Here is a 24,073-nt window from a genome sequence, read left to right as displayed (position 1 = left end):
GGGAGCAATGTTCCCAGCTTGCCCAGAGAAGTGCTTCCCTTCCCAGCACACTGCCATGTGGCCTCAAAGGCTCACAGCAACCAGCATGCGTGGCTTGGGAGGCCAAGCAATTCCTGGGAGGATCAAACCCTGCCCACAGGCTGCTTACTTGGTTTGGATAGTAAAAACGTTCCTCTACAAGCATACACAGGAGGGCAGCGCTGGGCTTGGTTTTGAAGATGGGCGAGTATGGTCTGAGCCCAGTGCCCATGGCCATGGTCTCTTCCTCCTGCATTCTCTTGATGAATTTGCAGATGAACTGTAGGAGAAGGGCAGGAAGCCGGGGATGTTGCATGGAGTGCTGCACACACGGTGCTGGGCTGAGCAGGGACAGCAGGCCCAGCCCAGGTGGGGGTGGCTGCAGGTACCTGAGCTGTGCCGCGGAAGCGGCCACGGCTGGATTCCTGCTCTTGTGTCTTGTCCAGGGCTGCATCTGGCAAAGAGGGAGCGCAGCCAGAGCTGAGGGGCTGCGGGAGAGGCCGGAGAACACAGGCCAGCCCTGTGCTGGCCAGGCAGGGAGAGCCCCGGGATGGCCCAGGGGATGGAGCGCGGCCACTGCAGGGTGTCTGCCCAGGCCCTCTTCCGTCCTGTCCATGGGCATTTCCCCAGGGGATAGGATGGCATGGCATGGCATGGCATGGCATGGCATGGCATGGCATGGCATGGCATGGCATGGCATGGGGTCAAGCTGGCTGCAGACGCCAACCCTGTGGACCAGCTCTGCCACTCACCCTCCTGCGGTGGCTGGAACGGCACCACCTCCTCGGTCTCCTGTGCTGGGGCAGCTGCAGGGCCTTCTTTGTCCTCCTCCTCCACCCAGGCCAGCTTGGGCACTCTCGGGGGTCTCTGCTCCATATCTCTGACTGGATTTGTGGCTATTTGCAGGTGAGATGCCTTGCAAAAGCTCCAAGTCACCAAGTCCTGCCTGGAAGGCACCTCCAAGACAGAAGCCTCAGGAAGGCTGCAGGACGGCAAGTCCTGCGCTTGGGCTCAAGGGCTCCTGCCACAAGGACAGGAGACTCCTGTCAAGGATTGGGCTCTGGCCTCAAAGGCTCCTGCTGAAGAGAAGCCTCAGGGAGACCACGGGCCAGCAAGTCCTGTGGTCTGGCCTCGAGGTCACCTGCAGGAATAACGCCTGGGAAAGGCTCCGGGTCGGACAGGAACGAGGGCGCTGTGCGGGGGCTCCTCACGGCACCGCTCTGTCCCGTTCTGCCCCGTTGCCTGTTCCCAGCAGCTGGGCAAGCTTCTATTTCCCACGTGTCACAAAGGGCCCTTGGACACCCGTTCTATGCCACAGTGACCGTGCGGCACCGTGTCACAAAGGGCCCCTGCACACACTGCTGCCTGCCCTGGGGCCGCCCCCAGCCAAGCCGAAGTGGCCCAGACTTTAAGGAATGCCTGGCCCCAGGTGTCTAAGGCAGCCCCACAGGATCTTTAGGAAGGGCTCAGAGCATCAGCAAACGCTGCCCTGCTCTGCGGGCTCAGAGCAGCAGAAGGAGCCCCAAGGCTGCCGACGCAGCCGTGCTGGGAAGGGCACGGGGCCTTCCAGGGAAGCTGGCACGGCCTCCTTGGGACACCTCCCAGCTGGTGGCCATCCTAAACCCACGGGTGTGACACAGACAAGGAATGTGTGCGCCAGGGCACAAATGCTGCTCTGAGCCCTGGGGCCCGGGCAGCGCTGACAGCAGCAGCTGTGGCAGAGTCCCTGCCCAAGCAGAGCTGCCACCCCCGAGCCTTGGCAGCGCTGGTGCCCGTCTCCTGCCCCAGAGACCTGTGCCCCCGGGGGGCTTCTGTGCCACAGGGAGCCAAAGCCCACGTGCATTGGGGGCTGATGGCAGCAGCACCTGCAGCAACTGCTGGCAACACTTGGTCTCTGTCAGAAGCTCTTACTCCGTGCTGGAATTATTTTCTCATTGAAGTCATTTCCTGCACCACAAACACATCTTTGCCATGAAGACACAGAAGAATCTGGCATTAAGGAATCCTCACTTCAGGAAAGTTTTACTTCCCATTGCTCAGCTCAAGTAGTTCCAAAATTTGCAAACTTCCCAAATTTATTGGGATGGCCTGAGAATGTGACTGGTCTACAAGTTTGTGTCCCATCCTGAAGCAGCAACTCATTTGCCTTATCATCCATTGAATGTCACTTTAGAAAACATAACACTACAGAGAGCCAAAATGAAGACCATTCTTTGATTTGCAAATGGATTTTGAGGAAGGGATGATAATCTCCTAATTTTCTTAAGGAATAAAAACTCTCAAGGAATGAAAGACCACTCAGTGTTACAAGAGTAACCCAAACAAAAGAGTAGATGGCAAAAGGGCTGATCCTCCCCCAGTACAGATATCTAAGTGGCCAAGAAAGTACAGCTCTCCCCTCTTGTTCCCTGCAGGGGAAACAGGACCATGAATAGAAATAGTCACAGATATTCTTTCTGCCCTCCATAACCAAAGCTGTGCCAAAGCATAGATGCTGCCTTCAAACTGACTCAAATTCCAGCCCAGACCTCTCACCTTCCAGACAACTCCTTCCCCAACACCCCACCAACACCTACCCCCCAAAATCCCACACAGAAGCCCTCAACACCCCAGCAGGAGCCCCAGCTGTGCCCGTCCCTCTGCAGAGCTTTCCCAGCCTCCAGCAGACGCCCTGGCTCCCTGCACGTGCCGTGGGATGGCACTCAGGAGGATCTGCTCCAAGGCCTTCCCCGGTGGCAGCTCAGGCTGCCAGGCCTGTGGTTCCTGGATCACCCTTCCCAGCGAGCCTTCCTGGGCACGGCTGTTCCATGGGCACCTCTGCACTCAGCTCGGACTGCTCCACTCAGCCAGGGCTGCTGGGAAAGGATCCAGAGCAGCCTGGCCAGCTCTTTCTCCAGCTCCTCTTCACTCTTGGGGGAGGTAGAACATCCCACAGGAAAGCAACTGGTGCCACAAGGAGTGGGCAGCATCAGGCAGCTCTGGGGAGGCGCCTCAGCACTGCTGTATCCTGAGGGAACACTGCTGGCCATGACCTGTGTGTATCTGCAAAAGCTTCCAATCAGCTGCCTCAGCTTCCAGGGCCTCTCTTGGCCAGCATCCTGACGTGGATGCAGGGCTGCTGCCAGGCACTGCTGGGACCCAGCAGGACAGGAGCGGCTGTCTCATGTCCACGGAGCAGCCCTGACACAGCCAGGGCCATCCCGAAAGCAGACAAACGCTCACAGGTCAGCAGAGAGGAGCAAGGAGCACTGGGCTCCTCTCAGGGGATCTCAGCTGGGCTCACTCCACCACACGCCCCCATTTTGAGGCCTGCTGATGCCCAGCTGCCAGAAATGCCCACCTTGTTCTCTCCAAGATGCACAGGGAGAGCCAATGAGCAGGACACCTTGGGAGGCCTTTTCTGAGGCCAGGGACAAACCAAGATCAGCCAAGGCTCTCCTCGCTGCCTGGCCCACACAGCCCAGCTCTGTGCTGGCCCTGGGCCACAGCAGCTCCCACCAAGTAGGAGGCAAATGCATTTTGCCAAGAGTTGAAACACAGCAGACAGGAAAGATGTGAAAAGTGTGTGAGTAAAGGCCTTTTAATTCACAGCTCTCACAGACAGCTTTGGGGCTTGTGGCTGGACGGAGATGCTCCTGCTCACCCTCTGTCCAAAGGGAGGGAACACACCCTGCTGCAGGTGCTTGGCTTGGTCTCTGCAGGTCCAGGCGGATGCCAAACCTGCTCTTCACAGCCTTCTCCCTTGCCCTGCTCCTCTGCCAAGTGCAAGGGGCCTCAAGGACTGAAAGGAGCACAGAGAGCCAAAGGGGGACACTCGCACCTGCCTCACTGGGAGCTCCCTGGGAAGCACTTTCCTTGAGAAGCAAGCCCCTTTCCTCCAAAGGCATTTCCCCAAATGTGTGGCTTTCCTGGGGAACACCAACACACCCTTAAGAAAAGCTGGCAAGGCTGAATGACTCCAGGCCTTTCAGGACAGGCACTCCAGCTCCAGCTCGTATTCCCCCAAGTGTGTGTCCAGGTGGAGGTTCAGAGGTGCAGCCCCAGGCCCTCTACAAACACAAGCTGCCCACTGCCTCTTCCCCTGCCTCAGCTCCTGCCTGTGCTCACAACACCAAAACCAGGCTGTTCCCAGACAGAGCCCAGAGTCCTGTCCCCACAGGATGCTCTTGCCAGCACCTTCCAGGACTCTCTGCTGTGTATGCAGCGCTTTTCATGCCCACTCCCAACAGGCTTTGGAACACAGAGCACAACCTGGCTGGCTCTGCCACCAGCACAGCCCAAACACAGGCGGAGGAAGAAGCAGCAGGGGTTGATTTGCGGCCATGCCCAAGAGAGACTGGAAGGGTGCCCTCCCTCTGCTCTCCCTTGGTTGGCTTTCTGACTGGCTCTGAGTCTGGGGCTGCCATTCCTCACTTGTGGGGACCAGAACCACAGCCGGGATCCCGGCACTGCCTGGCAGCGCTCCGGGCACCGGCACGGCCACGTGTCCGAGTCTCGGGCACCGTGCTGCTGCTTCATTTGCCCTTAGGCACACCCAGAGCTCCCTGCTAAGCCCGGATGGTCTCTGGTTCTGCCCCCTTTGTCATCCTGTGCAGGGATGGAGCATTGCTGTGCTTTCAGGAAGCTATTCTTGAAACCTTCCAGCATTCCAAGCTCCTTTGCCCTCCATGGATGCTTGCCATGGAATCCCTCTCAGCTGGGTTCAGAGCATCCTCAGGTCGGCTCTTCCAAAATCCAGGGGCTCCAGGGTGCTCAGCAAGATCTGGAACTGCACAGTGTTGTGGAACTGGACCTTCAGCACAGGGACATTTCCAGCCTGACCTGCCCTCATTCCTCTGTGTCTGTGCACAAAACACGGCGTGGGAGAGAACGGCAGGAGGGGCCTGGGTGTCCCAGGGCCCCGGATTTGAATCACTCCAGCTCCACAGAGATGCAGGTAAAGTGAGGAAGCCAAACTGTTTATTAATGGAAGGCGAAGCAGAGGGATGAGCTGGGAGGGAAGAAAGGGGATGGGCAGGGTCTGAGGGCTGGAGGGAGGGAGCTGTCAACAGGGAGGGAGAAGGCAGGAGCTATGGGAGCTTCCCACAGGCTCAGTTGTGCCAGTCATCAGCTGTGCCTGGAACTCCAGCTGATCCCCTCTGGTCTCCGGGTGGTCTCACCTTCCAAGGGATCTGGAGGTCTTAAAGAGACACTGGTTCTTCTGAGCCAGCAGATGAAAGTTCTGCAGCTCTTCCCTCAAACATCACCTGAACAAATGTGCTTATGCAGGAGGGGCTGTTGTCTTCACTCAGGGCTCGAAGGGCTGCAAGAGAGAGGAACAGAGCCACGGTCAGAACCTGGATGTGCAGGAATCCAAGGAGACCTTCCTGCCAGAGCCATCCCACCCAGCTCTTGCCATGGCCGTAAGAGAGGAGAGGCCAAGGGGATCAGCTGCAAAGTGCCGGCCATGAATCCCCCTGCCCGCATCCCTGAAATCTCTGTGTGCTCTGCCCACGCCACCCCTGGTCCACACAGGGAGCAAAGCCCACCGCAGCCAGGGCAGAGTTTGCAGCTCCCTGCCCAGGCATTGCAGCTCCCCCAGCCAGCCCCTGCTGACAGCCCACTGCCCTCATCACCCTCACGGAGGGCCTGGAGCTCTTCCTTCTGCCCCATCAGGAGCACCCAGACAATCCCTGGAACACAGGCTAACCAAACTAAGGCTGCCCTGGCTGTTATCCAGTTTGCTTTATGGCTTAACGAGGTGAGGAATTCATGGATCTTTAACTTCCTCTGGAAGGCAGGCACATGGATTCAGAGTTATCACACACTAAGTGTATGTTTTTGGGGGTTACTTTAATAATGGTTCTTACTGAGAGGAAATGACACAGGGGAAAATTTTTTCCCAGCCCTTCACCCAGCTCTTTGGGTCTGCCCCACCAGTTTTCAAAGGGTTCAGATCCACTCTAAATGCTAATGATATCATACAGTGGCTGGTGTTGTTGATAGGCCTGTTACATTTAGCATTCAGAGATAAGGGAAGATTAACCTGGATAACCACGCTGACACCTACCCCAGAGACCAGGGATGCTGCTGCCCCAGAGCCTGACCCTGCCCCACAGCCCGCCTCAGAAATGAACCACCCAGGCTGGATGAGGGTTCTAATGAAAGAGATGGGCCAGGTGCTGAAGGAGTACATTTCCACAGCTGGTGAAAAGCCATCCCCCTGCCTCAAAGATGGTGCAGCAGTGGAACCCACAGATGTTACAACTGTCCAGGTTCCAGCTGAACTGCAAAGGCAGTCACAGCCAGCAGCAGTCGCCCCTGTGGAAACAAGGAGATCTAAGATGAAATCAGAGCACCCAGATGAGGATATGAAAGGAGAGCCTTCCCAGCGCCCAGGAGAGGCAACAGTTGAGGTCATCACCGAGTCCCTGATGTACGAAAGTCTCCGTAATCTGCACAAAGACATTGTATGAGAGGGATGTGAGGCTTATACAACCTGGCTACTTTGGGTCTGGGACCTTATGGGTACAGGTGTCCAGCTGGATGGTGGTGAGGCAAGGAATTTGGGACCCTTGACTCAGGACTCAGGTATGAATCCAATTTTTGTAAGGGAGCCAGGGTTCCTTTCCCTCTGGGAGCGACTTTTAATGAGTGTCAGAGAGACGTTTGTCCACAGAGAGAGAATGCAGGAGCACCACCATAGAATGTGCTGGAAGACTCTTGAGGAAGGGATCCAACAGCTGAGAGAAGTGGCAGTATTGGAGGTACTCTTTGGGAGGGGTGGACAGCATGATATTGACCCAGACAAGGTCAGGTGCACAGGGCAAATGTTGTGGAGTCTGGCAAATCTGGGGCCAGCTCAATACACCACCTTTATTGCAATGATTAATGCCAATAACAAATGAGAGACAGTGGTTCTGTTGCCAACAAGCTTAGAAATTATGAGAGTGTGATCAATGGCCCAATGCAGCCTCATGTCTCTGCTGTGGTCCAAGAAGTCAGAGAGGAGATGAGGGAGATGAGGGAGGAGGTGAGGAGGAACAGTTCCCACATTGCACCAGTGTGAGTCACAAGCCCCAGAGTCAGAGCCCAACGTTCCCCAGCTAGAGAGAGGGTACAGCCCACGGGCTGACCTGTGGTTCTTTCTGTGTGACCATGGGGCAGACATGGGAAGGTGGGATGGGAAACCCACTTCTGTCCTGGCAGCACGGGTGCATCAGCTCAAGGAGGGAAACACTAATCGAGGGAACTCAGTAAAGTGAAGGTAGCCCCAACCTTCCATGACTGAGCTGCTGAGTATGATTCGTCAGATCCCCTGGAAGGAACCTCTACCATGTATACCCAGGGTTAGAGGGGCCCTGCCTCTAGCCAGGGAGAGGCACGGGAAAAATGGATTTTCTGGACGGTGTGGATCCGATGGCCTGGCACATCAGAGCCACAAAAATACGATGCCTTAGTTGATACTGGTGCGCAGTGTACCCTGATACCATCGGGACATGTGGGGGCAGAACCTGTTTCCATTGCCAGGGTGACGGGGGGATCACAGCAATTGACCCTGTTGGGAGCCCAGGTGAGCCTGCCTGGGAAAGAGTAGCAGAAACATCCTATTGTGACTGGCCCTGAGGCCCCGTGTATTCTGGGCATAGATTTCCTCCAGAATGGCTGTTACAAAGACCCAAATGGACTATGTTGGGCGTTTGGCATAGCTGCTGTAGTGACAGAGGACATTAAGCAGTTGAACACTTTGCCTGGACTATCAGAAAACCCATCTGCAGTAGGACTACTGAAAGTGGAAGAGCAACGAGTGCCAATTGCCACCTCGACAGTGCACCGCCGGCAGTATCGGATGAATCGAGATGCCGTGATTCCCATCCACAGAATGATCCGTGAGCTGAAGAGCCAAGCAAAACCCACTCACCCTTCAACAGCCCCATCTGGCCTGTGCACAAGTCTGACAGAGAATGGAGTTTGACTGTGGACTATCGTGGCTTGAATGAAGTGACTCCACCGCTGAGCGCTGCTGTGCTGGACATGCTGGAACTCCAGTACGAGCTGCAGTCCAAGGCAGCAAAGTGCTTCTCCACTATAGACATTGCTAACGTGTTTGTCTCCATTCCTCTGGCAGCAGAATGCAGGCCTCAGTTTGCTTTCACCTGGAGGGCTGTGCAGTACACCTGGAACTGACTGCCCCAGGGGTGGAAGCACAGCCCCACCATGTGCCATGGACTGATCCAGGCTGCACTGGAAAAGGGTGAGGCTCCAGAACATCTGCAATATATTGATGACATCATTGTGTGGGGGAACACGGCAATGGAAGTATTTGAGAAAGAGGAGAGGATCATCAGGATTCTGCTAGAAGCCGGCTTCGCTATCAAGAAGAGTAAAGTCAAGGGACCTGCCTGAGAGATCCAGTTCCTGGGTGTGAAGTGGCAAGATGGACGGCGTCAGATTCCCACTGAGGTCATCAACAAAATCTCTGCGATGTCTCCACCAACTAGCAAGAAAGAAACACAAGCTTTCCTGGGTGCCATAGGTTTTCGGAGGATGCACATTCCCAAATACGGTCAGATCGTGAGGCCTCTTTACCTGATCACCCGCAAGAAGAGTGATTTCCACTGGGGCCCTGAGCAGCAACAAGCCTTTGCCCAGATGAAGCAGGAGATCGCTCATGTGGTTGCCCTTGGCCCAGTTAGGACGGGACCAGATGTGAAGAACATGCTCTATTCTGCAGCCAGGAAACATGGCTTGTCCTGGAGCCTTTGGCAGAAGGTGTCTGGGGAGACTCAAGGCCGACCACTGGGATTTTGGAGTCGAAGCTACAGAGGGTTTGAAGCCAACTACACTCCCACAGAGAAGGAAATCTTGGCTGCCCATGAAGGAGTCCAAGCTGCCTCAGAGGTGAATGGTACAGAAGCACAACTCCTCCTGGCACCCTGACTGCTGGTGCTGGGGTGGATATTTAAAGCAAAAGTTCCCTCTATGCACCATGCCACCAGTGCTACATGGAGCAAGTGGATTGCTGTTATCACACAGCGCGCCCGTATTGGAAACCTGAATTGCCCTGGGATTCTGGAAATAATTACAAACTGGCCAGAAGGTGAAAACTTCAGTCTCGCTGATGAAGGGCAACAAGAAGTGACACGGGCTGAAGAAGCTCCACCATACAACCAACTGCCAGCAGAAGATACACGCTACGCTCTTTTTACTGATGGTTCTTGCCACATTGTGGGAATGAACCAGAAGTGGAAAGCAGCCGTATGGAGCCCCACAGGACTGGTCACAGAGGCCACTGAAGGAGAAGGTGGATCAAGCCATCTTGCAGAACTCAAAGCTGTTCAGCTGGCCCTGGACATTGCTGAGAGAGAGAAGTGGCCAAAGCTCTACCTTTACACTGATTCATGGATGGTAGCCAATGCTCTGTGGGGATGGCTGGAGAGGTGGAAAGAGGCACACTGGCATAGGGGAAAACCAATTTGGGCTGCTGAAGAGTGGAAAGACATTGCTACCAGTGTAGAGAAGCTACCTGTGAAAGTCCGCCATGTAGATGCCCATGTCCCCAAGAGCAGAGCCAATGAGGAGCACCAAAACAGTGAGCAGGTAGACCAGGCTGCAAAGATAGAGGTGTCAAAGATAGACTTAGATTGGCAACATAAGTTCCTAGCTCGATGGGCCCATGATGCCTCAGGCCATCAGGGCAGAGATGCCACCTATAAGTGGGCACGAGACCGAGGGGTGGATCTAACCATGGACAGAATTTCTCAGGTTATCCATGACTGTGAGACGTGTGCTGCCATCAAGCAGGCCAAGCGAGTGAAGCCCCTATGGTATGGTGGGCAGTGGTCCAAGTACAAGTATGGGGAGGCCTGGCAGATAGACTACATCACACTGCCCCAGACATGCCAGGGCAAGCGCTACGTGCTGACCATGGTGGAAGCCACACTGGATGGTTGGAAACCTACCCTGTGCCTCATGCTGTGGCCCGGAACACCATCCTGGGCCTGGAAAAGCAAATCCTGTGGAGACATGGCACCTCTGAGAGGATTGAGTCAGACAATGGGACTCATTTCAAGAACAGCCTTATCAACACCTGGGCTAGGGAACATGGCATTGAGTGGGTGTACCATATCCCCTACCATGCACCAGCTGCAGGCAGAGTGGAGAGGTACAATGGACTACTAAAAACCCAGCTGAAAGCTTTGGGTGGGGGATCTTTCAAAAACTGGGAGCAGCATTTAGTAAAGGCCACCTGGTTAGTTAACACCCGAGGTTCCACCAACCGAGCAGGTCCTGCCCAGTCTGAGTCCCTGAATATAATAGATGGAGATAAAATCCCAGTGGTACGTCAGAGGTTTGTTAGGGAAGACTGTGTGGATCAATTCTGCCTCGAGTACAGACAAACCCATTTGTGGGGTTGTCTTTGCTCAGGGACCAGGTTGCACATGGTGGATAATGCAAAGAGATGGAACAACACGTGTACCTCAGGGAGATCTGATTGTGGGGTGAGAATGATATGCAAATATCACTGTTTGTTGGATGTTACTGCCATTGTCTGTACATTACACCATACAGACATGAGACAGAAGGAAATGTGTAAGTGCTGAAGGTCTGGGCAAGTGGAAGATGGAGAAGGAAACGTGCAAGTGTTGAAGGTCTGAGCAATTGATAGATGGAGCTTTGAGTGAGTAAGGTGAAAGGGGTGAAATCCTGCCACTCTGTAGTATAGGGCATGGATTCAGTGGTCCAGCATGGGGATGTGATGAGGGCATGATGGGTATTGTTTGTAATTTTTGGGGGAACAGATGGAAATTTTGCGTGAATAAATGCATGATGTGTGGTAGTATGTTGATGATATGGGGATAAGGGGTGGAATGTCCTAGGGTGACGTTATGATGCTTGTATCCCCATTCATGTGTTCTGTTTATGCTGGATATTATGTTCTATGCCTCTAAGACTGGCTCTGAAGAGTGAAAGTTTTGTTTGGGCTTTCTTATCAGCCTGGCAGGACACAGAGACGGGCAGTACATAGTGCTGCTTTTGCTTTTTGCCTTCGCTTTTTGCGTTGCTCTCTCACTCTTGCTTCTGCTTCACTTCTTGCTCTTGCTTCTGCTCATTACCTAGTTTAGCTAAACTGTCCAAATTTCGTCCTGGACTGTTTCTCCTTTCCTTTTTGAACCATCTCGAACCTGCTCCGGACTGGGACCTGGGAACACCGAGCATTTGCACCTTGTGGCCTGCAGCAGCTGCCCCAGCACCGGAGGGACTGAGAACAGAGCGACCACCCCCAAGAGAGAGTTTCTGAATTTGTCATCTTTTTCAGAGTGGTGTCATCCGGTATTGTTCATTCTGTGTACTGGGGGGTGCTGTGCCTGTTAAATAAACAGGTTCTTTCCACTCCTCTCCGAGGAATCCTTCCCAAACTGGTTGCGGGGAGGGGCTGTGTGGGTTTGCTTTCTGGAGGGACCCTCCTTTGGAGATTCTCTCCCAAATTTGCCTTAAACTAGGACACCCCAATATGGGATGGCAAACAGAATTGATTCAGACCGGGGAACTCATTTCACATCAAAGATATTGCAGAAAGTTGTTCAGGCCCTGGCCTGAAAAATTGGAATTACACACTCCAGGGCAACCATAGAGTTCTGGTCAGGTTGAGAGAATGAATCAAATTCCTAAAAGACCTCTAGTTAAGCTAATGACTGAAACCCAAATGTCATGGATAAAATGTCTCCCTTTGGCTTTATTAAGAATTAGAACCCAACCCCAGTCAGATCTGGGGGTCCCACCCTATGAAATGATGTTTGGGTTTTCCTTCCTGACCTTGCCCCAGAAGGCTGCCACCCATGAGGAAGGGGAAGCCAATGCCAAGAAATAAGTGATGTCTATAGCACAAACTTTAAAAGGGCTAAGACATAAAGGGGCAATTCCTCAAACTACCACCCTGGATTTCAGAATCCATAATATTAATCCTGGGGATTGGGTGATGATTAAGCCATGGAGAGATCAGCCTCTCACTCCTCAGTGGCAAGGTCCCTTTCAGGTACTGCTCACCACCGAATCGGCCGTGCGAGCTGCAGAGCGGGGATGGACTCATGGCAACAGAGTCAAAGGCCCAGGAGAAGAACCAAAGAGTGGACTGTAACATCCAGGCTGGGTGAAACAAGATTGACTCTCAAGCAGAGACTGAGAGACAACCAGGAAAACACCAAGATGCCCAAAAAGCAGAGTCAAGCTTCCACCAACCAGCTCGAGAACTGTCTTCCTGTTTTAATGGGTGAGAATTACCAGCAGCTGTTGAGGGGAAGTACACAAGGGACTGTAAAAGGCAATGGGACAGCTTCTTTAAGAAAATAAGACAAAGGAAGGAGGGCAAGGCCGGGTTGGCCCCTTTGTTTGCTACCAAGAAGGCTCCATAGCCCTGCTGTGGGTAGCAACCCCATGGGCATGGTAAGGTAGGGACAAAAGGCCATACCAGACCTCTGTAATTCCTCAGTTGTCTTTTAATTCAACAGGGACTGGAGGGCAGGACCGAGTTGGCCTCTGTGCTCACCCCTAAGATGCACCAACTATGGGCAGCAGCCACACAGGCACGGTAGATGGGAGTCAAAGCCACACTGGACCTCTGGGATGCCCTTTTGTCCATTCCAAATAAGTGTGTCTAAGGAAAACCTGAGATTTTTTTTTCCTGTTCCCACTGTCCTTGCCCACATCAACAGATGCTGGTATGACTCATTCAAGAGAGAGAGAAAAATTTTGACTCAATTGTTTGAACAAAATGACTTATAGAAAAAGAAAGGTGAGTTTGTTATAGAAGAGTAATCCTAGGGTTGACTCTCACAATTAAGGGGTGAATATTAAATATATGTTAAGAGAAGTTTTGTAGATGTACAGTTATCCTTCCCCTCCCCCTTGCATTGCTATCACAGGATGGCCTCAGTAGCTGGGGCATTTGGGAGGGTTGGCTTGTTCCTATGGCAGCACCTGACCTCCAATCAAGGTGTGAGACAGTGATCTCCACCACTGGACAGAGAAGGAGTCGATTGACAAGACTTTGGGAGGGGCAAGAGGTATAAAAGACAGAACATCCATTTTGTAGATGAGCACATGGTGACTGAATCCTTTGCTCCTGGCATTGTATCCTTTTCTTTATTCAGTCTTCAGTTGTATTTTGATAAGGCCTTAATAAGGCATTTAAATTTTTAAAAGTGAAAATCTTTTCTCACATGGGGTTGGGGAATGTGGGGCAAGGTTGTCCACACTGGGTCACCTCTGAAGGTACAACTTCACTGATCTGGTCAGACCTCCTTAGGAGAGACCCTGGATGAATCACAGAATGCTGCAATCAGCTCTTCTATAACAAGAATGGCAACAAAAGACACCCTTTAAGACAGGAATACATATTTCTTAGAAGCACTTTGAAATAGTTCTCCATAACTCTAAAAGGAAAATTTCCTGATGAATTGCATTAGCGCAGAGGGAAATCAAGGCAGAGCCATGGTTTGTCAGGACTTGCTTGATCCTAATCAGTCCCGTGGTGCATTTGGAAATGAGCCCTGGAGCCACAAGGCCTGAGAGGAGATTGCACGAACCTTTGCAGGAGTCCAAGTCAGAAGAAAACCCCAAAGTGTCTCGAGGCATGAATGGGTCGCACTCAAGTCCATGCCCAACACAGGCTCCTCATGGAACCCTTGGAGGAGAGAACTGGAGGCCAGGATGGCACAAAATCCTCTCAGAGACTCAGTGTAGAAAGGAAATTCCAAAGTACCTTAAAAACCTTGAGTATCTCAAGGCATTAATGAACCCCACTGAGTGTCAGTACAAAGCTCTCAAGGGACTCATTAAAGCAGATAATTGGGGCCATGATTGCACAAACCTCTCACAGAGTCTGTACCAAAAATGAAACACCAAGTACCTTAAAATAATTGAGTACCTTGACGCATTAAGGACCCCACTGAGTCTCCTTACTGACAAAGCCTCCCCAGGGACTAATTACAGCAGATAATTGGAGGCTGTAACTGCACAATCTTTCTCATAGCATCTGTATCAAAGGGAAACACCAAGTAGCTTAAAAAACTGAAGTACCCTGAAGTATTAATGAGCCCCACTGAGTGTTGTTACTGACAAAGCCTCTCCAGGGACTAATTACAGCAGATAATTGGAGGCCATGATTGAACAAACCTCTCAGAGACTCCAAGGCAAAAGCCAAACCCAAAGTGCTTTGATAAACCTGCAGTCCCTGCAGGGAGCATGAAGGAGCCCCCAGGGCCATTGCTGAGCAAGGCTCCCCAGGGACTCCTTGCAGCAGATCCTTGAGGCCACTGGGATGTGGGCTAGGGGGGGATGCTGAGGGCAGCACAAGGGGCTGACAGTGCCCAGCCTGGCTGGGGCTGGGCCAGCAGGCCCCAGGGCCTCAGGACAAGGTGTCTCCTCCCAGCCCTTGCTGGCACAGACCCTGCTGTGGCCCAGGGCACCAAGACTTGGCTTCTCTCTGTCCCCACCTGTCATCACTGCCTGCAGTTCTCTGCTCTGCCTGGGGCCTGGGGACACTTTCTCAGTCGTGTCCCTCAGTGGGAGCCATTAAAAGTCGAAGAAACTTGGAAGTTGGATTCTGCCTTGGAGTTCTGGACAGGTTTCTTCAGCTGCCTCTCAGGGACTGATGTCCAGGGCCTGAGCACAAAGCCCCAGAGGCTGATTAAAGTCCTTGTGCTGTGTCTGTGCTGCTGAGCTGGGCTGGGCTCCTGGCCCAGAGGCAGCTCCTGGTCACCAAGAAGAGCTTCAAAAGCACATTTCTCTTGATGAGCAGCTCTTCTGCCAGCCCAGCAGGGCTGGGGCACTGCCTGCAGCCAGCCCGGGCACAGCACAGAGGCACAGAGAGCTTCAATTGGTCAGGGTTGGGAAGGGGCTGAGAAGTGCCTGGGGCACAATCACTGCCAGCCCTTGGCACAGGAACCTCTGGCTGCAGGACAATGCAGCTGCAGCTCCTGGAGCCATCTCCTCAAGCTGGAACATGCCAATGCCTGCAGAGCCTGTGAGTACATTCTCTGCTTGTCTCTTGTGCAGAGCAGCCAGGGGTGCCCAGGGCTGTCCTGCAGAGCAGGGTCCTGCAGCCCAGGGCGCTGTGCTGGGGCAGGGACTCTGCTGCCTGCCAGGGACAGCTCTCAGCCAGCCCTGGCAGCTGCTCCCAGCACTGGGGGACAAGATCTGGGTGGGAGGAGACAGCTGGTGAGGCTTGGAAGTGTTCTCCTTGTGTGGGGAGGATGCTGCATTGTTCAGAATTGCTCCCAGCATGGCATTTAACTGCAGAACATTTCCAAGTAGATTATACAGGGGTGTCATGAACGGCAGAGGAATTGCAACACATCATATGCATGGATGACAAATCCCAAAGTTTATTGAAAACCCACACATATTTATATTGGTGTTAATGAAGCTTATACATATTGCAAAAGCTGAGCTCATTATTGGTTAAAGCACACTTGGATCAACCACACCTACTTCTATCTTCTAATAATTATTTTGCTTCTATGTTTGCATTCTTCTAGCTTCTCTACCTAGGATATCTACATTTTCTGGCAAGCGATTTTCTCCCCTGTCTTCCCGTTTCAGAGAAGGTCACTATGACCTTTGTCAGTGATTGGGCACTGGTTGCTTAGTTCCCAGCTTGTTTCTCCTATCCTTATCCATCGGTATCACATCGAAATGTCCTTTCTCAGCTAACCAATTATCCAAAAAGCTCTCTACATTTCCCCCGTTTTTCTGTTGAACAAGCATGGTTTGATTAAATGCGGTAGTTATCATCTTTCGCACCATATTCTGTAAGCATATACAAAAACAAGGCAAGACTAATACTAACAACAAAGCTACAATAGCTAGTACAATGCTAACCTTAACAATAGAACGTAACCATGATCCTAAGTTTAAAGATTTGAGCCATCCATCAATACCAAGGCCTGATTCTACCTGTAAGTTCCCAGTTAACCTCCGTAACTCAGAGAGCCGTGAGTGTACAGATCGTGCACGATCAGAAAGATTCATGCAACACATGCCCTCAAATTCATCACAGCCATGGCCTTGTGCAAGTAAGAGAAAATCAATTGCAGCTCTATTTTGAATTGTCGCATGGCGAATAGAATCTACATCAAGCAAAAGACTAGAAATCGCTAAAGAAGTTGCATTTGTTTGTTTAGCAAGCCAACACCCTAACTTATTTAAAATAGCATGAGCACCTGCTGCTGATACCCCTGGAGCTAAGAAAGATGCTGCGATTATGGCCGCTGGGGACCAAAACTTTACATCGTCCTGGCAGTCAGCTGCAAATGCATGAGCCATTCGTTTGCTTCTACGATGGCGACGGCTCATGTTCAGTATCATGGACATGTTGGGTGTAAGTAGAGACAGCCGTCCAAGTGTACATGGTCCCCCGTGCAGCATTGATGGGATACCGGCCCAAGCACGGTCTCCACATAACAGGAAATATCCTGCTGGCAATTGAATAGGGTTTTGGATGAGACCGACACTCTTTTTGTTGTATAATTGCACCAGGCCGATGCATTCCGGTAGACAGCCATGCTGGAAGTTACAACATTAGAATGGTTCTTGACTGACAGCAGGCTTCTATGGTTAAAATGAATACATGCATCTGCCATCACTGACCCTAACAACTCTAACTCTTGGGGCTCCTGTGGTGCTATAGGAAAGTGGGAAATCCACTGATCCCAATTGTCCACACTCTTCCTAGCATTGCTGACCTTACAAGTTGGTACATGTAAAGGGCACGGCCAGGGATCTGCTGGTAATCCAACCAAACAAGTTGTGAAAGGATTGCCAGGAGATGACAATGACAGGCAAATAGTCTCTTGTTTGGTTAAGTTTGCCAGGGTGACCCATATGTTAGTCTTGGGCTGTGGTGGGGCCCATGCCTGATAGTCTACACTGCCCACAAAAGAAGCAAAAATTAATAAAGCAATAACATAAAGTTTCTATCAGACACAGCTGCTCGGGTCTATTTAGCAGGTACCCACAGAGATGTTGTAGGGGTAGAAACACAAAGATATCCGTGGCTCCACTATAACACCTTAGCAGGACTTTGCCATTGTCTTGTTTTGGGATCTTTGTATCTCACCCATACATCTTTCTTTACACCATCTGTTTCATGTACATAGTGATGAATCACAGCAGGAACCTTATTTTCCCCAAAAACACACAGGTGGTTCAAAACAAACAAACACTTTAACAATCTCTCTTGTGGCTCTCTGGTATCTCTATATTTACTCAAATATCTTTTCCAGGTACCATTTGCTCTCTCTACAATCGCTTGCCCTGTAGGAGAATTGGGGAGGCCTGTTATGTGTTCTATCCCCCACATCTGCAGAAACTGCTTTATTCTTTTGCTACAGTAAGCAGGCCCATTATCTGTCTTGATGCGCTGTGGCACTCCCATTACTGCAAACAACTGCTGAGATGTCTCTCTACCTGCCCTGCTTTTTCACCAGTCTGTGCTGTGGCCCATATAAAATGACTGTAAGTGTCTATGGTAACATGTACATACTTCAACCTCCCAAACTCTGCCATGTGTGTGACATCCATCTGCCAGGTCTCATTTGTGCTCAGCCCTCTTGGGTTAACTCCCAGACCTAAACCACAGCCTCCATTATGATGACTACATGTAGGACAGGCCTTGACTACTGCCCGTGCCTCCTCCATAGATCTCTGAAATTCTCTGTGAAGGCCTTTTGCATTCTGGTGGAACATGGAGTGTGCCTCTCTGGCTATGGTTTGTTTGGGAATCGGAGTTGCTTGTGTGATTGAGACTAATTTATCTGCTCGCATGTTACCTTCTCCCAGACCAATATCCCATTTGTGACTTCTGATATGGATAACACAAAAAGAATGCTTTCTTAGCTTAATTGCTCTCTGCAGTTGCATAAACAGCTCATGTAACCTCCTGTTCTGAACCTCTTTTATAGAGGCATCCTCTATTCACTCACACACTCCTGCAACATACAAAGAATCTGTTACAATGTTAAGAGGTCCAGAGAAATGCATCATGGCCCATACAACAGCCAATAGCTCCATCGTTTGTAAAGTGTCCACCTCAGTAGCTCGGAGTATGTGATGATGCCATTGTCCCTTTTCTCGCCAGGTCACTGCAGCAGTTTTGGATTTTCTTCCTGCATCTGTGTAGACAGTTATAGCATCCGATAAGGACTTTACTGATCTTTTTGGGCATTGAATCTAACCCCACTGTCCTATCACGACCCTTTTTGAGCAAATCAGCTAAAATTTCAATTTTCTGAAGAAAGGTTTTATGTTGTTGAAGTGGAGGAGATATCCATTCCAAGGCCCATATCTCCCCCATTTTTCTGTTATGCTGAGTAAGTGCACCCAGTAAAAATTTTGGTCCACACCAAACTGTCAGCTGTATAGGGAGATCAAGATCACGTCTCCGAACACTGCCTTGTGTAACACAGTCCAATATATGCTGCAGTGTCTCACCCTGTTCAGGGGTTATACGAACAGGCTGTGCCAGATCAGTTCCCTTTAACAAAGGTCAAAGTTCATCCAACAGTTCATTGTTCGATTTGCATAGGTGGAAAAGGAGTATACAGCATAATAGAACTCTCCCCTATATAGTCAGCGTCCATTATTCCAGATAAAACAAATAATCCCATCATTGTAGCCGAGGAACGTCCTAAAAGCAAAGCTCCCATAGGTAATCCATCAATAATGAGTGGTCCCTTTAGTCCAGTTGGAACCTTTTCTGGGTGAGTAGTTGTCAGGGTTACTGTCCGCTGCTGCTGCCAGGTCCACTCCGAGGCTCCCGGCGGTGGCGGGCTGGAGGCAGGTTGAGCTGAAGCGGTGACAGCTGCTACTCGTGTCCGGGCGCAGGGAGCTGGTGGTCGGGAAGCAGAACTGCGCCGGGCAGCCGCGGGGCGGGCGGACCTCCCAGAGCCCGCTGCTCCACGGGGGGTGGGAGGCCCGTCCTGCCGCCCCCCCGGCTCGGGGGTTGGGGCAGCTGCGGAGCAGATCCGGAGCGGGAGGCAGCCGCGCTGCAGCTGTTAAGTCGCCCAGGGCCGGGGGCGGCACGAGCCTCTCTGGCGGGGCGGCTGCGGGCGGCACGGCTGGAGTACGCGCGGGGGGGGGGGGGGGGGGGGGGGGGGAGGGGCTGCTGCCTGAAGCAGGAGCTGATAGCAACGGGGAGCTGCTGTCTGGAGCGGGAACTCGTGTCAGCAGGGAGCCGCCGCTTAACATAGACGCCGGTGCTGGCAGGGGACCGCCGTATGGGGCAGGAACCGAAGTCGGCGAGGGGGTGCCACTTAAAACAGGCGCTGATGTCGGCGGGGCCGTGTTGCTTAGAGCAGGCGCCGATGGGGGTGGGGAACTGCCGTTTAGAGCAGGAGCTAGTGTCGGCGGGGACCCAAACCAGTCTCTGTAACTCCTGTTTCTTTCACGGGCTACGCTAGCCTGCTGGGCAGCTCTTTCCTCTGCCTGGTATTTCAAAAATTCAGCATGCACGACTCGCCATAAATCTCCCAACTTTCTCGCAGTCTTATCATCATCTATGACTGCCTGCCACAACTAATCCCCAAATATACGGCACTCTGATAACCTATGCCCTGTGCGAGGAGTCCGAAAAAGTCTTTGAGCATACCCATGAGCTAACAACCCATGAAGCTTCTTCTGCAACTCTATACCCTTAACCTTACGCTTTTATATAAAGCTAGGAAATAAATCATATGCTGCTTGCCTTTCTTTATCCGTGTTGAAGATAACAGCGCGCTTCTTGCAGCTCTTTCAGGCTCCGGCAGCACGTATCGGCCGGGCTCTCCTTTGAGGTCACCTGGGGCACGGCACCTTCCCTCTTTTCAGCGGTGCTTTTGCCGTCCTCAGCTGTGATAGGACCCGACTACGCTCACGCCGCCGACCGTGGCTAGTCCCGAAGAAGAACATCCGGGGTCACCATTTGTCGTGAACGGCGGGAGAAATGCAGCACACAATATGCATGAATGGCAAATCCCGAAGTTTATTGAAAACCCACACATATTTATATTGGTGTTAATGAAGATTATACATATTGCAAAAGCTGAGCTCATTATTGGTTAAAGCACACTTGGATCAACCACACCTACTTCTATCTTCTAGTAATTGTTTCGCTTCTATGTTTGCATTCTTCTAGCTTCTCTACCTAAGATATCTACATTTTCTGGCAAGCGATTTTCTCCCCCGTCTTCCCGTTTCAGAGAAGGTCACTGTGACCTTTGTCAGTGATTGGACACTGGTCGCTCAGTTCACAGCTTGTTTCCCCTATCCTTATCCATCGGTATCACATCGAAATGTCCTTTCTCAGCTAACCAATTATCCAAAAAGCTCTCTACACAACCCCAGCCCTAAAGCCAATCCCATGTCTAGCCTTAATCCCAATCCCAGCTCTAATCCAAATCTCAGCCCCAACTCCAAGCCCAGCCCCAATTCCAGCCCCTTCCTAAATCCTCGGCCCCAAACCAAATCCCAGGTTCAGCCCTTTTGGGGGTTTGGGGGTGTGTCTGTCCCTGTGGCCCCAGTGATGGTTGGGTGGGGCCACAGCAGGGCTGAGAGGGACAGAGACCCCCCTGGCCTCCCCAGGGGTGAGAAGGTGGCAGAGCCCTCCCAGCCCCGAGCAGCCTCAGCGGTGAGAGGAACACAGAGCCCCTGGTGCCCAGCCCTGCACAGGCATTGCCTGAGGCCAGAGGGATGGAGACCCCCCGAGCATCCCCCAGGGCCAGGGGACAGAGAGCCCCAAGCATCCCCTGGGCTGAGAGGGACAGAGACTGCCCCGAGCACCCCCTGGCACAGGGGTGAGAGGGAGGGAGACCCCCCAGGCATTCCCTGGGGTGAGAATGATGGAGACCCCTGGGGAATGGCCTGGGGTGAGAGGGACAGGGACACCCCTGGGGAATGGCCTGGGGTGACAGGGACAGGGACACCCCTGGGGAATGGCCTGGGGTGACAGGGACAGGGACAACCCTCCCAAGCCATTCACAAGCATCCCCCAGTGTGAGAGGCACAGAGACCCTTTGAGCATCCCCTGGGCACCAGACAAAGTAAAGTTGTTTCTTTACAAAAATCAAACTTAATCCTACAGAAAATGCCTTGAATTTGCTCTTCCCACAAGTCACTTGTGGTGAAAAGGCAAACAAATCCCAAAATTTATTAAACTGACAGTAGAAGCAATTTTGTGGCAATTCCAAAATCCATTGGTCCTGCACAGCCCTAGCTCAGCTGCTGGCACATTCTGATAAAAGAAAAGTGGAAATTCAGCCCAATACATTGTGATACCTGTTTTATGAAAAGATTATACACATCTGTGTAGGTGTCACAAAGGTTACAGGAACAAAGAAAAAAATTATTCTTAGATTTGGCAAAGACCCCGGCCTGTGAAAGAGAAAAGGGGGCACAGCAAGGGAGTGACAGGGACAGAGACCTCCCCTGGAGTGGGCCAAGTGTGACATTGTCCCCTGTGTCTGTGTGGCCTTCCCGGGGTGGGGGTTTTACACCTGAGCCAGTTTGGGTAAGGGGGGTGGTGTTCACCCCCTGAGCAGGGATTCCCCCACTGTTTCAGGTTGCAGTGTAAGATGGAACCCAATGCATGTTTTCAATCCCCATCTTCATCAACTGCTATAAACAGGTGGGGCAGGGTTCTTTATCTCTTCAATCACTCAGCCCTGATAACGCCCTCCAGGGGAGATATCTTCTGTGAATGGGCCATTGACTGTCACTGCAGGACTGATAAAATTCCATCATCCCATTGTGGGATGCTCCGCCCAGGGGGAGGATCCAAGCATTCCTACCTGGATATAAGCTGAGCCTTGCAGCACCAGGAGCAGCTTGCCTACTGGATTCCCAGAGGACAAGAGCTCCAGAACCACCCCTGGACCTTCAGAGGAAGACCAGACCCTTCTACAGGATCACTGCTTGTACAGAATCACGTTCATCACTCCCACAGGACTGCAGCCACCACCCTGAGCAACAGGGTGTCAGGTTATATCCTGACTCTGTCAGTTTAAGGCAGTGTTTCTGTATCATTGCCTTGATTGAAATTTTCTTATTAAATTGTAATTCTGATTTAGACTCTCCCCCCTGCTTTGCCTTCAAACCAGTTCAAAAGACAATATGCGCAACCTTTGTTTGGTCCCCGAAACAGGATTTCCCATTCCCAAACCTTGACTCAATAGAGGAGGAGGCTGTGAGGAAGAGGAAGGAGCCCTGGGATACCCAGGCAGGTGAGGAGGAAGTCAGTGCCCATTTCCCCCTCTCTCCTGCTCCATCTCCCAGCCCAGCACGGCCCCCGGCTGCAGGACAACCCTGCTGCCAACCCCGGCCTGCCGGGGATGCACTGGGGGGATCTCCTTCCCCTTCCCTCTGGCACAGAGGCAAATCCCATCCTCTCCTTGTTGTTCCTCACCCAGGGAAGGGGCTGAGGATGGAGACCAGGGAGGACAAGTCCCCTTGGCAGAACCTCGTGGAAGAAGCAGTTTTGAGCAGCTCCGTGGCAAAGAAATCCAATGGCGAAGAAAATCCCCAGAGATCCCAGAGGAGGAGGGGCTCTAAACCCAGCTCAGGGGGCTCTGAGGAGGAAAGACCCACCCTGAGCCAGGAAGGTGGACAGAGCTTCAGCCAGAGCTCAGAGCTGGTGGTCCAGGAGCAGCTTCATGATGGGGAGAAGCCCTACAAGTGCTTGGAGTGTGGGAAGAGCTTCAGCAAGAGCAGCACCCTGATCCGCCACCAGATGATCCACACTGGGGAATGGGCCTACGAGTGTGGGGAGTGTGGGAAGGGCTTCAGCTGCAGCTCTGCCCTCATCAGGCACCAACACATCCACACTGGGGAGAGGCCCTACGAGTGTCCCCAGTGTCAGAAGAGGTTTCGGAGAAGTTCCCATCTCCTCAAGCACCAGCGAATTCACTCAGAGGAGAGGCCCTTCTGCTGCCCTGACTGTGGTAAGGGCTTCAAGCAGAAATCCCACCTCATCAGGCACCAGCGCATCCACACTGAGGAGAGGCCCTACGAGTGCGGGGGATGTGGGAAGGGCTTCAGCTGCAGATCCACCTTTGTGAAACACCTAAGCATCCACACTGGGGAGAGGCCCTACGAGTGTCCCCAGTGTCAGAAGAGGTTTCAGACCAGCTCCGATCTCCTCAAGCACCAGCGAATTCACTCAGAGGAGAGGCCCTTCCGCTGCCCTGACTGTGGGAAGGGCTTCAAGTGGAAATACCACCTCATCAGGCACCAGCGGCGCATCCACACTGGGGAGAGGCCCTACGAGTGTCCCCAGTGTGGGAAGAGCTTCACCAGCAGCTCTAACTTGACCAGACACAAACAGAGTCATGGGTAAGTGAAGCCCTGCATATGCCCCAGTTTCAGGAGGAGCTGCGTTCACTGCTCAAAATTCGGTCCTCCATTGCAGGTCCCACACTGGGGAGAGCCCCGGTGATCCATGTTCCCTGTGATCCATGTGAGGAAGACACCTGTCCCTTTTCCTGCCCCTCCCAGTGACATGATGTGGCATTGAAAAACATGAGGGTCTGGCCATGGTCCTGTCATTACATTCACTCCCACCTCAGGTCATTGCCAGGGGCAGGAAAGGGACTCTTTCTCTCTCACCCCTGAGGAGAAGGGTGTCCATTCCAGACATGGGAAATTGTGGCCAGGCAGACCCAGTGAGTTGTGTTTTTATTTTCCTTGTAAACAGTTTTATTGATCCCTTCTGTTATCAATTTTGTTTCTGTTCCATTTGTTTCTTATCTCATTGCTGTTCCCAATCAATTGTTCTTATCCCAGCCCGGGATCTTTGCCTTTTGTGCTTTCCATGGGAGGCGGGAGAGCAGCGAGGGCAGCGCGGTTTTAGCGGGAGCAGGAAATTGGGGAATCCCATTGCTGAAGCCCGGCCCGTGGAAACCGAGCATCCCAGCTGGTGCCAGCCCTGGTGGCCATGGCAGCAGCCTTGGGAGCGGATCCCTGGCTGGGGCTGTGGGAACCTCTTCCCTCTGGTGCCCAGGGACAGGAGTGGAGGGAACGGCTGCAGCTGAGTCGGGGCAGGCTC

At 52.4% G+C, this 24,073-nt stretch overlaps 1 protein-coding gene across 1 annotated transcript in view; it reads left to right on the top strand.

The window, feature by feature from the left end:
* The window catches only part of LOC143692803 (uncharacterized), a 54,113-nt gene extending 30,748 nt beyond the window's left edge, over positions 1 to 23,365 (top strand). Inside the window, exon 3 of the mRNA XM_077173034.1 lies at positions 22,659 to 23,365. Within this exon, the coding sequence (XP_077029149.1) occupies positions 22,659 to 23,365 (707 nt within the window). The remainder of the gene's footprint in view (positions 1 to 22,658) is intronic.
* Positions 23,366 to 24,073: the final 708 nt, after the last annotated feature.

The sequence above is a fragment of the Agelaius phoeniceus genome, unplaced genomic scaffold, assembly GCF_051311805.1.
Source record: "Agelaius phoeniceus isolate bAgePho1 unplaced genomic scaffold, bAgePho1.hap1 Scaffold_108, whole genome shotgun sequence".
NCBI lineage: Eukaryota > Metazoa > Chordata > Aves > Passeriformes > Icteridae > Agelaius > Agelaius phoeniceus.
The sequence above is the reverse complement of the archived record's forward strand: the minus strand, read 5'-3'. Positions and strand labels throughout refer to the sequence as shown.